This window comes from Thalassophryne amazonica, chromosome 1 (genome assembly GCF_902500255.1).
Source record: "Thalassophryne amazonica chromosome 1, fThaAma1.1, whole genome shotgun sequence".
NCBI classification, from domain to species: domain Eukaryota; kingdom Metazoa; phylum Chordata; class Actinopteri; order Batrachoidiformes; family Batrachoididae; genus Thalassophryne; species Thalassophryne amazonica.
In genome coordinates, this window is record NC_047103.1 from 139,513,363 (window position 1) to 139,532,532 (window position 19,170).

A 19,170-nucleotide genomic window follows, 5' to 3' on the forward strand; every position below is an offset into this window, starting at 1 on the left:
TTGGTCCACTCCTCCACACAGATCTTCTCTATATCTTTCAGGTGTGGAGTTTCAGCTCCCTCCAAAGATTTTCAATTGAGTTCAGATCTGGAGACTGGACAAGCCACTCCAGGACCTTGAAATGCTTCTTACGGAGCCCCTCCTTAGTTGCCCTGGCTGTGTGTTTGGTGTCATTGTCATGCTGGAAGACCCAGTCATGACCCATCTTCAATGCTCTTACTGAGGGAAGGAGGTTGTTTGCCCATCCATCCTCTCTTCAATATGGTGCAGTCGTCCTGTCTCCTTTGCAGAAGAGCACCCCCAGAGTATGATGTTTCCACCGCCATGCTTCACGGTTGGGATGGTTTTCTTGGGGTTGTTCTCATCCTCTAAACATGGTAAATGGAGTTGATTCCAAAAAGCTCTATTCTGGTCTCATCTGACCACATGAACTTCTCCCATGCCTCCTCTGGATCATCCAGCTGGTCACTGGTGAACTTCAAATGGGCCTGGACATTTTTTTTTTTAGATTATGTCTCTCACAGTGGACATGCACCTAAGATGAACATTTCAGACCCCTCCATGATTTCTAAGTGGGAGAACTTGCAAAATCACAGGGTGTTCAAATACTTATTTTCCTCACTGTATGTATATATACTCAACAAAAATATAAACGCAACACTTTTGGTTTTGCTCCCATTTTGTATGAGATGAACTCAAAGATCTAAAACATTTTCCACATACACAATATCACCATTTCTCTCAAATATTGTTCACAAACCAGTCTAAATCTGTGATAGTGAGCACTTCTCCTTTGCTGAGATAATCCATCCCACCTCACAGGTGTGCCATATCAAGATGCTGATTAGACACCATGATTAGTGCACAGGTGTGCCTTAGACTGCCCACAATAAAAGGCCACTCTGAAAGGTGCAGTTTTATCACACAGCACAATGCCACAGATGTCGCAAGATTTGAGGGAGCGTGCAATTGGCATGCTGACAGCAGGAATGTCAACCAGAGCTGTTGCTCATGTATTGAATGTTCATGTCTCTACCATAAGCCGTCTCCAAAGGTGTTTCAGAGAATTTGGCAGTACATCCAACCAGCCTCACAACCGCAGACCACGTGTAACCACACCAGGCCAGGACCTCCACATCCAGCATGTTCACCTCCAAGATCGTCTGAGACCAGCCACTCGGACAGCTGCTGAAACAATCGGTTTGCATAACCAAAGAATTTCTGCACAAACTGTCAGAAACCATCTCAGGGAAGCTCATCTGCATGCTGGTCGTCCTCATCGGGGTCTCGACCTGACTCCAGTTCGTCATCGTAACCGACTTGAGTGGGCAAATGCTGACATTCGCTGGCATTTGGCACGTTGGAGAGGTGTTCTCTTCACGGATGATGCGAAGGAGATGTGTTGCACTGCATGAGGCAAATGGTGGTCACACCAGATACTGACTGGTATCCCCCCCCCAATAAAACAAAACTGCACCTTTCAGAGTGGCCTTTTATTGTGGGCAGTCTAAGGCACACCTGTGCACTAATCATGGTGTCTAATCAGCATCTTGGTATGGCACACCTGTGAGGTGGGATGGATTATCTCAGCAAAGGAGAAGTGCTCACTATCACAGATTTAGACTGGTTTGTGAACAATATTTGAGGGAAATGGTGATATTGTGTATGTGGAAAAAGTTTTAGATCTTTGAGTTCATCTCATACAAAATGGGAGCAAAACCAAAAGTGTTTATATTTTTGTATATACAACCCCTGGCAAAAATTATGGAATCACCGGCCTCGTCGGATGTTCATTCAGTTGTTTAATTTTGTAGGAAAAAAGCAGATCACAGACATGACACAAAACTAAAGTCATTTCAAATGGCAACTTTCTGGCTTTAAGAAACACTATAAGAAATCAGGAAAAATAATTGTGGCAGTCAGTAACGGTTACTTTTTAGACCAAGCAGAGGGAAAAAAATATGGAATCACTCAATTCTGAGGAAAAAATTATGGAATCATGAAAAACAAAAGAACGCTCCAACACATCACTAGTATTTTGTTGCACCACCTCTGGCTTTTATAACAGCTTGCAGTCTCTGAGGCATGGACTTAATGAGTGACAAACAGTACTCTTCATCAATCTGGCTCCAACTTTCTCTGATTGCTGTTGCCAGATCAGCTTTGCAGGTTGGAGCCTTGTCATTTACCATTTTCTTCAACTTCCACCAAAGATTTTCAATTGGATTAAGATCCGGACTATTTGCAGGCCATGACATTGACCCTATGTGTCTTTTTGCAAGGAATGTTTTCACAGTTTTTGCTCTATGGCAAGATGCATTATCATCTTGAAAAATGATTTCATCATCCCCAAACATCCTTTCAATTGATGGGATAAGAAAAGTGTCCAAAATATCAACGTAAACTTGTGCATTTATTGATGATGTACTGACAGCCATCTCCCCAGTGCCTTTACCTGACATGCAGCCCCATATCATCAGTGACTGTGGAAATTTACATGTTCTCTTTAGGCAGTCATCTTTATAAATCTCATTGGAACGGCACCAAACAAAAGTTCCAGCATCATCACCTTGCCCAATGCAGATTCGAGATTCATCACTGAATATGACTTTCATCCAGTCATCCACAGTCCACGATTGCTTTTCCTTAGCCCATTGTAACCTTGTTTTTTTCTGTTTAGGTGTCTGGCTTTCGTTGAGCTTTTCTGTATGTAAATCCCATTTCCTTTAGGCGGTTTCTTACAGTTCGGTCACAGACGTTGACTCCAGTTTCCTCCCATTCGTTCCTCATTTGTTTTGTTGTGCATTTCCGATTTTTGAGACATATTGCTTTAAGTTTTCTGTCTTGACGCTTTGATGTCTTCCTTGGTCTAAAAAAGTAACTGTTACTGACTGCCACAATTTTTTTTTCTTGATTTCTTATAGTGTTTCTTAAAGCCAGAAAGTTGCCATTTGAAATGACTTTAGTTTTGTGTCATGTCTGTGATCTGCTTTTTTTCTACAAAATTAAACAACTGAATGAACGTCCTCTGAGACCGGTGATTCCATAATTTTTGCCAGGGGTTGTATATATATGAAATAGGGTTTTGTTTGTTAGAAAAGAAGTGCATGGTGCATGAGTACAGCTTTGATGTCCTACACATATCTGATATGTGCACCTGTGTTGTCCACCTGTTAAGAATGGAGACATTTATTCTTAAAGAAATAAGCACATAGTAAACCATTAACTCTTTAAATATCCCTGACATTTACAATGAATGATTATATTCAAATTCCTTACACAAGGAGGCAGCAGCAGTCTCTCAAGTGCAATAGGTTAATGCCAATGTTTCAAACATACAAACTGCAGGCACTATCAGCACCTGTTAAATTCCCTTATGACCTTGAAAAATCATGTTGCAGGTTGGCTCTCAAACGTTTGCACCCTTGGGTGGACAGAACTCAAATTGCATGTTCATAAAGTCAAATATACTCCATGGACAGTATGTGCTAGTTGAAAAATTAGCACATGATTAGTCAATCAGCATGCACTTTTTTTGCTAATGCTGTGGTTTTTATACATGTTTTAAAATGCATAGATTTTGGGTAAATCAGGCCCACAGTCTCTTAGCAAGTAAAATTCCAGTAAGATATAATGACTTGTTAAAATGCTGTTAAGTAAAAGAGTCTTGGAAATATCTTGTTTTGAGTTGTATCAGAGTTGGTAAAAGCATTTTTTGACTCACCATAAGATTTTTCAGGTGCCGTTATTTGTAAAATATGTAATACAAGTAAAATAAAGCTCAAAACTAGTGCACTGCCAGTGGGGATCCACGGGCTCTAGATTGGGTAGTATTTATAAACTAGGGAGCTGACATTTTTCAAGGGTGGTAATAAATTATGCAAAGTTTGCAAATTTAGTGGGAATTGTGTGTGAGTATATAATCAGCAGTATTATATTAGTATCAGTATTATAATCAGCATTATTATTATTATTTTATTTTATTATTACTTCTATTTTGTAACTTGATTTTTAAACCACAAAGGAAATAACTGTTTTCACTTTATTGTTTTATCCGTGTATTTTTAACATATTTACAACCCCAATTCCAATGAAGTTGGGACATTGTGTAAAATGTAAATAAAAACAGAATACAGTGATTTGCAAATCCTCTTCAACCTATATTCAATTGAATACACCACAAAGACAAGATATTTAATGTTCAAACTGAGAAACTTTATTGTTATTGTGCAAATATTTGCTCATTTTGAAATGGATGCCTGCAACACGTTTCAAAAAAGCTGGGACAGTGGTATGTTTACCACTGTGTTACATCACCATTCCTTCTAACAACACTCAATAAGCATTTGGGAATTGAGGACACTAATTGTTGAAGAATTCTTTCCCATTCTTGCTTGATGTACGACTTCAGTTGTTCAACCGTCTGGGGTCTCCGTTGTCGTATTTTCCGCTTCATAATGCGCCACACATTTTCAATGGGTGACAGGTTTGGACTGCAGGCAGGCCAGTCTAGTACCCACACTCTTTTACTATGAAGCCACGCTATTGTAACGTGCAGAATATGGCTTGGCATTGTCTTGCTGAAAAAAGCAGGGACGTCCCTGAAAAAAACATTGCTTGGATGGCAGCATGTGTTCCTCCAAAACCTGGATGTACCTTTCAGCATTGATGGTGCCACCACAGATATGTAAGTTACCCATGCCATGGGCACTAACACACCCCCATATCAACACAGAGGCTGACTTTTGAACTTTGCGCCGGTAACAATCCGGATGTTTTTTTTCTTCTTCTTTTGTCTGGAGGACACGACGTCCATAATTCAAAAAAAAAAAAAAAACAATTTGAAATGTGGACTCATCAGACCACAACACACTTTTCCACTTTACGTCTGTCCATTTCAAATAAGCTCGGGCCCAGACAAGGTGGCAGTGTTTTTGGTTGTTGTTGATGTATGGATTTCGCTTTGCATGGTAGAGTTTTAATTTGCACTTGTAGATGTAGTGACGAACTGTGTTCACTGACAGTGGTTTTCTGAAGTGTTCCTGAGCCCACACGGTGAGATCCTTTACACAGTGATGTCAGTTTTTAATGCAGTGCCGCCTGATGTATCGAAGGTCACGGCCATTCAATGTTGGTTTTAGGCCTTGTCACTTATGTGTAGAAAGTTCTCCAGATTCTCTGCATCTTCTGATTATATTATGGACTGTAGATGATGGAATCCCTAAATTCCTTGCAACTTAACGTTGAGAAACATTGTTCTTAAACTGTTGGACTATTTTTTTTCACCCAGTCATTCACAAAGTGGTGAGCCTTGCCCCAACTTTGCTTGTGAATGGCTGAGCCTTTTGGGGATGCTCCCTTTATACCCAATCATGACACTCACAATTAGTGTCTTCAGTTCCCAAATGCTTATTGAGTGCTGTTAGAAGGAGAGGTGATGTAACACAGTGGTAAACATACCACTGTCCCAGCTTTTTTGAAATGTATTGCAGGCATCCATTTCAAAATGAGCAAATATTTGCACAAAAACAATGAAGTTTATCAGTTTGAACATTAAATATCTTGTCCTTGTAGTGTATTCAATTGAATATAGGTTGAAGAGGATTTGCAAATCATTGTATTTTGTTTTTATTTACATTTTGCACAACATCCCAACTTCATTGGAATTGGGGTTGTACACTGATGTTATGTGTTTGTATTGAACTTACTAAATAAAATCACGCACACACGTACACTTTTAATGTATAGATGATTTACCGACCCCTGCTGGAATGGTGTTAGTTGAGAATGTAATTATCAACGTTCATTGTTCATTGTTGCTATTTAATATCCGTAGTTTCTGCAAAAACAGTCTTAGGGCCTCTTCACACATAGTGCGACTATGTCCAACTAAGGGCGACACCTGTCAGACCAGCTCATAAGAGGGGGAACACAGCAGCTTTTCACAGCAGCTGCTGTGAAAATAAAAAAATAAATAAAAATTACATGCCGCCCACAGGAATCGAACCCGCACAAAAAGCTCTGATTACTAGTCAGAAACTTTACCACTGAGCTACACTCACTATCCTGTAAAAGCTGTTGGGAAACTGCCTCATATATGGAAGGACATGGATGTATTTAAAAAGAATAAAACTGCACACCATATAAAAACATTGCATTTTATTGAATACCTCTTATCAAGTGGTTAATACAAATATTATTCATCTGTTCCTCTGTAGATGACCCGTGGTCACAGACATACAGTCATGAAATGATATAAATGATGAAGCAGTTCCCACTTATCATGTCCACATCTACTGGTCTGGTGCATCCAGCTGGCCCTGCACACATGTTCTGCCCAACACGTGTGTCTTGTGGACGTGTGCCGCAGGACTGACGCCATATCATGTGGAACAGAGCTCACGTGGGTGATGTGACAGTCAAATGGCCCGCTGCGTGTTATGATCTGACGGTCCGTTTCAATCTGGGGGCAGCCTATCCATGGGCTACAGTATGTGCGCGCTCGCTCGCTGCAGCCCGCCGCCATGTGATATATGTATGTATTTATTTATGTCCACCTGATGACAGCAAGCAGACACACATGCATTATAGTGGGCAGTTGTTAGTCCACGTCCATCCAAATACAGTATGTGTTGATAGAGCTCCACAGCTACTTCTTTCAGCAGCCACACCTCCTCTCAGTTTAACGCACACACCAAAGCCACACTCATGGAGCACCTCGACAAATTTCACTGCCAACATGACAATGATTGCCTGCTGATTGTTGTCATGTTAATAGTATGAATGGCCACACATTGTCTATGTGCCAAATGAGCGGTGTTAGATGTTTGTGCATGTCACCTGAAATTTGGCTGACACCTGCCACGAGAGGCACAGTGCACACTGTTTTTCAGCTGTTGGTGTGCGCAACTAGTTCTAGCAACAGGTGTACGGGGCAGCTACGATTTTACATCTTTTGCACATGATTCCTGCTTCATACACACTTTATGCGCAAATCAACCAAATTCGCACTATGTGTGAAGGGGCCCTTAACAAGGTTCCATTTTGGCGATGTTCATCCTTTGCCCAAAAATACATCAGCATACCAAACAGCAAATGTCAGCTCTCTCCAGTTTGTCCGTAATCAAAGTTATACACTTGCACGCATGCATACATGTACACAGATGCCACTTCTCTTTGAATATATTGTGGCGAGTTGACTGGAAGAACAACAACCAAGCCCGAACTTTTCTCTTTTCTGCATTCTGCCGCAAGCAGGTGCTTTTAATTTTACACACCCACAAACAGACAGTAGTGGAAGACATGGAATGCACTGCACTTCTCATTCATGTTAATGGCAACATGACATTTAAACTGACTAAACCAACTGAACTACAAAAACACGATAAATCAATAACACTAACAACACTGTTACAATAACTTGAAATGCAACAACATTTAAAACCCCAAACTTCCATTGTGCATCGCAGCACAGCATCCATTGTTCACTGTTGTTAGCTAATATCATTAATTTCTCCAAAAATATTAGTTCTATCAACTTTCTGTTCCCAACATTCATCCTTGACCATTTCAGTTCACAAGAACTTTAAAATGCATTGTCTTAAAACAAGTCCTTATATCTTACTGGAATTCTACTTGTTAAGAGATTATGTCTGATGTGCAATGCAGATTAGATATTTTGAGAAGAAAGTAGACAAATATACCATATCAGATTAGGTGGAGATCTGCACTGGGAGGTGATGGTCTAGTGGTTAAGGCGTTGGGCTTGAGTCCAGAAGATCATGGGTTCAAATCCCCACCTGACTGGAAAATCACTAAGGGCCCTTGGGCAAGGCCTTTAATCCCCTATTGCTCCCGGTGTGTAGTGAGCGCCTTGTATGGCAGCACCCTAACATCAGGGTGAATGTGAGGCATAATTGTAAAGCGCTTTGAGCGTCTGATACAGATGGAAAAGCGCTATATAAATGCAGTCCATTTACCATTACCATTTACCATTTGGCACAAGTTTTATGCTAGATACCCTTTCTGATGCAACTCCAGTTGTATATGGAGAAACTTGTGCAGATCCTGGTCTTGCCAAAATTACTGAACAGGACCTATTCTACTTTACCTAAGACCTGATGAACACAGTGCAGCATGGCTGCACATACATATGTCAGATTCTACAAGGAAACACAAAAACATTAGCTCTCTGATCCATGGACTTGCCAGTGAATCCAAATCAATGGGTTTTATGTTTCTGGAACCCTGAGAGTTAATGTGATTGTTGACAAATTTCACATTCAAAACACAACTGCCTGATTAGTTTAGCTGCTTAAACAAAGAAAAATTAAGAAGCAATTTTTCGTTTCATGTACCAGCTGCTAATTCTTCCTCTGAATTAATTTCTCACTTTGTAATTACTGATGGTGCGGAGACAGCTCATTTCGTCGAACATGCCTTAAGGGATGGAACGCAAATACACACTTACACACAGATACACAAACCTTGATTGAGGTACTGCTGTCGAAACGAAAAGACTTTGTCTGTGCATTCTCCAGGTAGACCTTCAGGACATTTGGCATGAACAGCAGAGAATTGTCCTTTACTAAGTTCTGCAGAGAGACATATGAAGATGTATTTTCACTTTCAACTTTGGCAAGACAAGAAAAGATGATTACATGAGGAGAATACAACAAATTGCGGATACGGTAAGAGCTTTCCTTGATTTTTTTTTTTGTCTCTCTCTCAAGCATTTTTGAGTCCCTCATGCGTACTAAGTGGCACCCATCTGCCCTTGTCTATGTAAGTCATACTGTATGTGAGCCTGAATGGACGTGTTCAAATGTACATGTGCAGTAGAACTCACAGGAACTGGTCCGTTGATAATGACCTCCTCTGCAAAGCGCACTTTGACCGGATTGGACTTGAGCTTGGCTTTAGTCGCTTCACTGATGAATGCCGATTTAGGGGACTAGACATCCAGACAGGGCAACAACACAAAAAGAAAAAGTTTGTGAACATGAGTACAGGTTGTTTTTAATTGCACTGAAATGAATTTGCAGTTTGTTTTTTAAACAACCCTCATGAGCAGAGTGGGTAGCTCAGTTTTGGGCTACCATTATGTCGACCTGAGTTTGATTACCAGTCATGCTGCCTTGAACAAGAACCTTCTTGTGTGTTTTCTCAGTCCACCCAGCTGTAAAATTTCAATTTCAGTTTGAATTTATTTTCATTTATATAGCACCAAATCACAACAAGGTTGCCTCAAGGTGCTTCACACAAGTAAGGTCTAACCTTACCAACCCCCAGAGCAACAGTGGTAAGGAAAAACTCCCTCTGAGGAAGAAACCTCAAGCAGACCAGACTCAAAGGGGTGACCCTCTGCTTGGGCGATGCTACAGACATAAATTACAAAACAATTCACAAAATGAACATACAGGAAATGTTGCCGGTGCACAGGATAGTTTCACAGGACTACTTCCTATAGAGGTAAGTCCTATATAGGCCCTGGGGACCATTGGTGTTAGTGCTTATCTCTGGATTCCGTAGTGTAAAGTGGATGAGAGTCCACGACGCCACCTTGACAGGATGCCAGTCTCATGCAAGTAACATGTGCTGGACTGGCATCTCATCCAAGGGGAGTTGTAGACTCTTCTTGCAATGGAATCCAGGGACAACCACCAGCACCAATGGGACATAGGACCAACACAAGACATATTTCTACATCTTCTTCTCTTCTGCTCTGTGTAAGAGTGATCCCATCAGAAGCTTGGCAGAGTGGGTCCTAGTTAGTACTTGGATGGAAGACCTCTTCAGAAGTGTTTTTTCAGACCTCTTTCTCTGGATATAACTGGAGTTACATCGAGAAGGGAAACCAGCGTAAGACATTTCAAATTCCAATGCGGATCTGTGCTGGATCCACTGTGGCGACTCCTAACAAAAATGGCAGCAGTCATAAGGCAAACAACACCTTCTCTTCGATGAGAACCAGTTGTGGTTTAGAGGTCTTCACATTTGTTTCTGTAACCCTTGGAATTTTTCTTTCGACTCTCAGTCAGTGGTATATACATTTATATTTGCATATTGTTTTTTTACTTTCACTTTTGATGCTCTTTGAGCTTCTTGCTGTATGTGCTACAATACAATGCTGCTGGAACCTCAGTTTCCCTGAGGGAGTCTTCCCAAGGGATTAATAAAGATCGTTCGATCTATCTATCTATCTATCTATCTATCTATCTATCTATCTATCTATCTATCTATCTATCTATCTATCTATCTATCTATCTATCTATCTATCTATCTATCTATCTATCTATCTATCTATCTATCCATCCATCCATCCATCCATCCATCCATCCATCCATCCATCCATCCATCCATCCAGTGGTGAAGGTATGGGCTTCAAATATATAGACCTGGATTTGATTCCAGTTTATGTTATCTGTCCTTGCCAATCCAGTCTCATGGCAATTCATGATTCAGCAGCACGAAATATACATTAATCTATTTGTTTGTGATATTGTGACGAAAAGCGCCTCATTTTTGTCACGGCAGCACAAATTCATTCTAATTCATTCTGTGATGGCTGCACGAAATTAAAAGTGAAGCAGGGAGGTCAGGAAAGAGTAGGGTCAGGTTATGCTTAAGGTTAGGGTTGAGTGGAGGAGTAGGGTTAGTAATAGTGAGTTAAAAAAAAGCTCCATCACGAAAATTCAACTCATTTCGTGACAGGAGCACGAAAAAAAAAATGTGAGACTGGGCTGGTCCTTGCACAACACACATCATCTGCATCGTCTGAGGCAGCCTAACTGTTAATGGGGGCCAGCTCTGGCTTGGGAAGTAACATGTTTCACACTAAAAAATCTGAGCATAAGCACCAAAACCAACGGGACTCAAAGAGTATGCAGGACTTTCTTCTTCTTATCATCATAAAACACTGGGCATGCAAGAACCACTCATACTAACATATTCATTTATAAATGAGGTGTGTTTGTGATTTAAGACAATTTCCTCCATTCATCAATCTTCACGAATTTTGAGTTTTTCCATAGGTACAAACAAAACTTACTTGTGATCCAGATCTGTAGTAGGAGTTATGTGCAGTTAGTCTTCTGTCCTCCAAATCTAACTTTTCAGTAACTGAATGGGTATACGTATTTCATTTTTTGAAGCAGTTTTAATTTGAAAATCCCACATGAATTTGACATAATTATATTGACGTTGTCCTGTCTCACAGTCCCATATGAAATACAGTATAAATCCACATTTAGTCATGTAGACTAAATGTCATCTCAGATATGAGACAAGAATTTTGCATTTTCAATTTTTTTCCCACAAATGGTTATTTTCAGGTCCACTATATTATTGCGATAACATCATATAGGATTTTCACAAATGGGGCCACGTCTCTTCACATGTGATGAAGTCGTCTTTTTACAGCTCGGAGATGAGCTACTCACAGGATATGGTTGAACAACTGTCAGTAGGATGGATTCTTTGCAGCTCCTGAAGCAAGACAACAAATCAAGGAAAAAAATAAAGATGCAAAAAGTTCATTAGCTTGAAATAAATGCAAAGAGATGCTTCTCTAATCACAAGCTGCAACTCCATAAAGCCAAGTGTGAGCACTGGAATTGCGAACAGCTTTTTAGGGCAGCTGCAGACGCATAACTCTCTTTGATCAATGTTAAGTATGTTTAGAATGCCAAATCAGATTTTGGTCAAACTTGGTATTACACATTGAGCTTATAGATGAGCGGAGGAATAGGATTTTCATTAGGATTGGTCACTGATCAACTTCAGTGTTCAAGGTCAAAATCTCTCGCCATGCTTATAATAGGGGAAACCGGGGCACAGTGGATCAGAAATGTTGTTTTGCGGCAGCATAAACACGTGGTTTAGGTTATTCTATTATGGATTTAATACAGCAAGTTATTGTTTATAAGGCTGTGTTATTTATTTCTCCCCAAGTGTAATTTACAGGTGTTTAAAATTGATTTTAAAATTTTTGATTCACTGTGCCCCGAACATTAATTCAAGGGGCACAGTGAATCAGTGTCTGGGACACAGTGTATCAACTTAGAATATAATGAAAAAACACACGATTATTAAGAATTCTCCAAAATTATTAAATATATGCTGATGCATATACAAACCAGCTATGTAATGTGTGAGCATCTTATATAGTGACATAAGTCCTTTAGCAAATATCAGAAATACAACTGTCATCATTTCTGTTGAAATGTGAAAACAGTTGTTTATATACAGAAATTATAGAAATAATTCATGGAAAAATAAATGTATAAGCTTCAACAAGTAATATTTGTCATGGGGCTTAGTAAATCACTTTCTAGACTGATTCATTGCGCCCCGATTCACTGTGCCCCAGATGCGACATACATGATGTGACATACATGAGTCACGTTATCAAATAGCTGATAGTCTGGAGAAGACATAACACATGCTCATCAGCTGGGCGGGGTAGTCTTCTAATTAATAACAGTTTTTTTGGCCACCTTTCCTTTGTTGTGAAAAATAAATACAAAGACAGTGACATTCACAAAATTGACTTTTGATAGAAAAAAACTGACTTCACTTGCTACTTTGTTTTACCCTTAATGTATCCAAAAACAAAACACTAATTTATAAGGGGGTGTCTTTATGCATAAAAATATGGCATAACTGCTGCAAATATATATGTAGTTTTGCAGATATAGCTACTGATTCACTGTGCCCCGATTTCCCCTGCTATAGGTATCTGTGTGTTTGTTCCCCTATTCCTCTCAGGTCCTTGGTGTGAATTCTAGCAAATGTGATATGTGGATGAAGTTACCCTTAAAAGGGCTTTTTCAGCAAAGCTCAGGGTCATAGTGGTCACTCCAGTGTGCATCAATGTAGGCACATACATGTAGATGGGTTCTGGAATTGCCCAGTGAGATCAAATTTACCAAAAGGTCAGTCACTGGTGTCACAGTGTTTTCACTCTGCTTTTTACTGAACTTGGCATGCATATGGAAGTGGGCTTTGCAATTGACCAGCAAGGACAAAGTTACCAAAGTTCAATTATTGAGGCCAAGGTCATGTCTGCCTCTGTGTTTGTTGGGCTACTCCTTCCAGGTCCTTTTGACGATCTCTACAAAATTTTATATGTCAGTCAAACCTGATCCCAAAATTGCCCAGAACGAATTCATTTAAAAAAAAAATCAAAGTCAAGGAACTTGATTCTCAACCTGATTTGGATCAAATGTGGCACACACATCCAGGGATAATATGGCTTTCCTTGAAATGGTCAGCCAGAGGTTGCCATTTGGTTGAAAATAATGGTCAGATGGGTTACATTTCAGATTGCCGTAGTCCTGACTATCATCATGCTCACCCATGTAGCATTTACCCTACATGCCTAATGTGGTATCAATACACTCTTTTGATCTACTAAATTTTTATATTTCTAAATATTTGTATGCACACGTGGGAAGCAGAAACTGAAGCAGAAACCAAGGAATTGTCTAAAATTCTGGCACCTGACAAGGTCGATGACCCGTTCTCTGGGAGCCGAACTGACGGGCTCATCGTTGATCACGATGATCTCATCGCGTGGCATCAGTTTGCCCTCTGAAGGACCACCTGCACAGATAAATCAAACTGTGTTCATAAAAATAATCTGTTGGCACTGAGGGAATTTGTTTACATGCCTACACTGTATATTTGTCTCAACTCTTATAAGAAGTATTATTCTACCACGTGTCCTCAAGCATATACACCCCCTCTATTGGCCAGCAACTTGAAATAGAACATTAATCAGTTAAACTCTCTGCTTGGAATTCAGCACTGATTGATTATCAAGATGCTGAGTCACTTGATCACTGCACTGCCACTGGAGTCAACAGGCAAGAGCAGTCAGTGGTTTTGGCAGAAATTTGCCAATCGGCCAGTCAATTACAACAAACAACATATCTAGGAGAGAATTATACGCTTCTCTTGTAAAATGAAATTGACACTATGTGTGTTGATGTGTTCTCAGTCATCCTTTCAAGCATTTGTGTCGTTTTGCAATGAAATCTCCTGATAACTTGACAGAAAGTTATCCTAACAGTATGGAATAACTTTCCAGAGTCCCAATAAGACAACGATATCTACTCCCTGTGTTGAGTCCACTTCTCATGACCATCACAGTAGCACCACTTGGGACTATTTCAATTTAGCAATTTGAACTTGAATGCACAGCTCTCACTGTGCATATCTACAATCCCTTTTGGTAGAAAGGGCAAAGTAATAGTGAAACAGACCGATATAACAAGACATAGAACCCAGATGCAGGACGCAGACACAGACTTTGCATGTAAATGAACATTTATTTCCAGCATGTAGAGAAAACAGTCCCCTGCATGATCATGACATTACATTTACTGGACCATCCGTCCATGACATCACCCACAAGTTTCTGAAGTGAGGGTTTGAAGCTCAGTTAGGGTGTGACAAAGCATGTAAATCATCATTGCAGACTCTTCTAAGTTCACATATAGCAGTCCTACGGTGATACCTTTCAGCACCCAAAAGGATCAAGCTTAATGTCAAAGGTCTAGGTCACAGGAAGGCAAACACTAAATTCAACAAAACAACTTTCCTGTCACAATTTTTTAAATTTTGCCTCCACATTTGGATTGAATATAGTGATTGGCCTTGCCCATAACCCATTACCTGGGATAAGCGATCAGCCTTGACCTTCAGAGTTTACCTTAAGGTCAAAAGTGACCTAAATTAGGTCAAATTACAGATTTGAGGAAAACGTGGTGTAATCCATCAAATTAAAGACCTTGATCAGAGGATTCAGAATATATCAAAAGTGTTAAGTTATGACATCATGTGATGACATCATCATGAAAAACACCTTACAAAATTTAGATATTTTAAAGGTATGACAAAGCATATAAATCATCATTGCAGACTTTTGTAAGTTCACATATAGCAGTCCTATCGACATAACTTTCAGCACAAAAACAGGATTAAGCTTAAGGTCAAAGGTCAAGGTCACAGGAAGGTCAAACACTAAATTCAACAAAACAATTTTCATGGTTGAAATTTGTCCATTTTGCCTCCAAATTTGGTGTGAATGTTGTGAATGGCCTTGACCGTCAGCCCCTCTTCAGGGTTGTCATTCCTCATGGTAGTCTCGCTTGTTCATCTTTTGGCAAGATACTTGTCTCCCTCAGGGTGTCAGTTTTCAATTTCCCTGAGGGCGTCTTCCCAAGGGATCAATAAAGTTCTATCTAATCTGATCTTGTCCTTGTCCTGATCTTGATCTTAAAATCCTCCCCCCGAGGAACACTCCTGATAGCCTCACTCCTCATCTCCCCCCACTCTTCCTCCCTCCCTTCCCAGTCCTGAGATGTTGACTGTGGGACCTTGTGACTCTGGTGGACTGATTCAGGACTGGGATCCCCCCCAGGATGGACAGATAAGGCCTGTCGATGGCACCTCACGTGCCTTCCGGGCTGTCTGTCTGGACACTGGGCTACTCTCTGCCCCTCCCTCCCTGCGGCAGGCCTCGTCCTCTCTCAAGCTGGTCTTGGTGGCGTGACTTACAGTTGCAGCGGCCTTAACCCACTTTACCTCAATTCGGATGACGGACTGCTTCAAGTTTAGTGCACATAAACAGTGTCAAATGTATATGTGTTGTCTTTAATTTTGATGTGTGCCATTATTACGGTAAACAAGTAGTAATTGTGGATTAATTGCTGTATCTTGTCTGAGGTAATTGGAGTGTAAACATAATTGCCCTTTTTTGGGATCAATAAAGTTGTCTGAAGTCTGAAGTCTTTGGGGCTCGTAGTCAGACCCGTTCACTTTACCTCCATGAAGAACTTGCTCACAGATGGTCCAGTCATTAGCTGGTAAGCTTTCAATTTGTGTGTTTTGTCTGATGCTGTTTAGATGTTTATGGCGTATGTTCATGTCCATCTTGGTTTTTTGAAATGTGTTTTCAGCTTTCTGGTTTGCAAAAAATGCAATACGCAATCCGGACCGATTGTCATGGTAACTGTCTGATATGGGAAAATATCAGACTGGAAATCAGCCAATCAGAGCCAGCCATATGGGACGTGCAGCCAATACATTCTGAGTGCTAGTTTCTCAGGTTAACTTCCACCTGGATACCCCCCCCCAATCCAGGGGATATCTTCCTCCCTGGGGGATGTTGTCGAAGGATATCTTAACCCCACCCTGGATATCTTCCCCCACCCCTGCAAAACAAGTCTGCTGCAGTATTATAACTCATTTCATTCTATCGAGATTTATGGTTGACAAAGTGGGAAAAAAAACATTGGTACTATATGTCTCAATGATGTGGTCTTGTCCTGGACTGATTACAGGCCATTTGATAAAAGTCTAATCCCATCTTGAACACATATCTACTTGTGGATGCACAGAGGTTGGCTACTGAAGCAAGATCCTCCATTCTGAATTGACTGACCCCTTTTATGTGTAATTTCTCTCAATTTACATCTATATTTTTCCCCTGGTCATGTATTATTTGACCTTCCCACTTATGATTGGGTAGCGGGTAAGATATCCTGATCACCCCACCCCTGCAAAGCAAGTCTGCTGCAGTATTATCACCCATTTCATTCTTCCAGATTTACAGTGTGGAAAATAATATTTGAGAGACAGAATCTTAAAAAAAAAAAAAAATCCAGAAAATCACATTGTATGATTTTTAAATAATTAATTTGCATTTTATTGCATGAAATAAGTATTTGATCCCCTAGAAAAACAGACCATAACAATTGATAAAGAAACATTTGTCTGCCATTACAGAGGTCAGATGTTTCCTGTAGTTTTTCACCAAGTTTTCACACACTGCAACAGGGATATTGGTCCACTCCTCCATACAGATCTTCTCCAGATCTTTCAGGTTTGGAGTTTCAGCTTCCTCTAAAGATTTTCTATTGAGTTCAGGTCTGGAGACTGGCCAGGCCACTCCAGAACCTTGAAATGATTCTTACGGAGCCCTTGCTTAGTTGCCCTGCTGTCTGTTTGGGGTGATTGTCATGCTGGAAGTGTTGTGTGGGCCGCCAGAAGAGGAGGTACTGCTGGTCCACCACCAGAGGGCGCCCTGCCTGAAGTGCGGGCTTCAGGCACGAGAGGGCGCTGCCGCCACGGACACAACCGGGAGTGACAGCTGTCACACATCAACTCATGACAGCTGTCACCCGTCATGTCATCACTCCATAAAAGCCGGATGTCATCTCCACCTCGCTGCCGAGATATCATCTACCTGGGAAGGTAATTCTCTGCTGTACTGAAAACTGTGTCATAGTCTGAACTCTTTTTGCAGCCGCTTTCCTGTTGTGTGACTTATCTGCTGGATTGGCGTTCGGTGTGAACAGCGACGGCTTCGCTTCACACCCAAACCAGATAAGTGGTTAACAGGAGCTGCACGAGTGTGTGATTAGAGGTGGAGGTGACTTTCCACCTTCTGACTGTTTTTGTTACTGGGTGTGCACACACCCACATCTCACTGTTTGTGCTCCTCGCCAGCAGTACCAGATCCGACAGTCGGGGACGGTGATCACCTGGGAATTCGGGACTTGGTGGCTCCAGTATTCACCAGGTTCAGTGGCGGCGGAAATTGTGTGGTTCCGGCTCTTCTCAGGACAGACGTCTTCTATCCTTGAGCCTGCCCACACGTCACCTTTGTGTATTGACTGCTATCAGATTCTGTGATTGTCTGTATATTCGTTGTGCACATTCACAACATTAAATTGTTACCTTTTGGCTCATCTATTGACCGTTCATTTGCGCCCCCTGTTGTGGGTCCGTGTCACTACACTTTCCCCAACAGGAAGACCCAGCCACGACCCATCTTCAATGCCCCCACCCTGCTACATTGCATCCAGTAGATCTTCACAGCGCTTGTCTTTCTCCACATTTGTTATCCTTGTTCCAAAATGGATAAAATTAATTTTTTAAATAAGGCTTGACATAAGGACATTCATTATTTTTATTAAATTGGCAAAGAAATCTTATTTCATGTTGTCATTATGGGGTGTTGTGAGTAGAATCTTGAGGGAAAATTAATTTACTCAATTTTAGAAAAAAAACAAACAAAACAAATTGTGGAAAAAAGTTAAGCGCCGTGAATACTTTCTGGATGCACCATATGTTTAAAACTGGCTGTAATTTTTAAATAGTTAATGCAGCATTTTACATGTTGATTGTTTCATATTAACTTCATTATGGTGGTGCACAGGCACAATTACAAAAATGACATCACTGTTAAACTCCTTATGGACCTGACTGTAAATGACGCATGCATGGTGGCTGAGAAGATGTCTGGTTTATCAAAGCTGAAAACAGAGCATGATGAAAATATGCCACCAGATGGAGACGAGTCTCTCCATAAAACTTAATTGTTGTTTGAATGGCACATCAACACAAATCCACAGCACCATAAGTCTGCAGCCAAAGACAGATGGTGGCTTTTAAAAATAACTTTACATAAATGCTATAATCTGCATCAATCAGTATGGTTTCAGCAAATATTGTCTGTTTTATTTTGCATCAAAAATCAAGACAGAGATCTGTTATGACGGCCCAGTAGTGCTTACCGGATTGGTTACTATGGAGCAGAGGAACAAGTACTCGGGCACTTATTATTTCAATACTTGCTGGTGTCACCATGAAAAAGTAGGCAAAGGTCAGCATGCTTTGAATTCACAGGAGAGGGCTGTGAGATGAATTTATGTATATGGGAGCTCATAGTATTACTGGCTGTTACAGACAACAATGAAAGCCAGAAAATCTAAAAATCAAAATGGCTTGTTCGAGCCATTTCATCAGTTCAAATACTGTTCCAGTAATTTGGCTGTATCACAACATAAAAGAAGGCTTTAACAATTAAACTTAAACTGTCAGAGTAGTAATTATATCTGACGTGGTCAAAATGTGGTCAAAAGTGTGCGCTATTATTTTTAACTGAAGGTTGATTGTGTATATTGTGTCTGTTTTGATTTATTTTCATTTCATATTAGCTGACATGACTAAAGATCACCCTTTTTTAAAAGAAGTTTGATATTTTCAGCCAGTGTTCTATTTTTGGATGTTTAATGGTCATTTTGTTCACTTGGGGGAAGAAAAAACGAAATAAATCAGCACATTGATTTAAAATGCAAACAAGATCACAGGATACCT

At 40.5% G+C, this 19,170-nt stretch overlaps 1 protein-coding gene across 2 annotated transcripts in view; it reads right to left on the minus strand.

Annotated features, from left to right (window-relative positions):
* The window catches only part of LOC117514918 (FERM and PDZ domain-containing protein 4-like), a 200,343-nt gene that overhangs the window by 35,364 nt on the left and 145,809 nt on the right, over positions 1-19,170 (minus strand). For both annotated transcript variants that reach the window (XM_034175499.1, XM_034175492.1), the window contains 4 exons: positions 13,503-13,605; positions 11,442-11,487; positions 8,849-8,953; positions 8,487-8,594 (listed from right to left, as the gene is read on the minus strand). In XM_034175499.1, the coding sequence (XP_034031390.1) occupies positions 8,487-8,594; positions 8,849-8,953; positions 11,442-11,487; positions 13,503-13,605 (362 nt within the window). The remainder of the gene's footprint in view (positions 1-8,486; positions 8,595-8,848; positions 8,954-11,441; positions 11,488-13,502; positions 13,606-19,170) is intronic.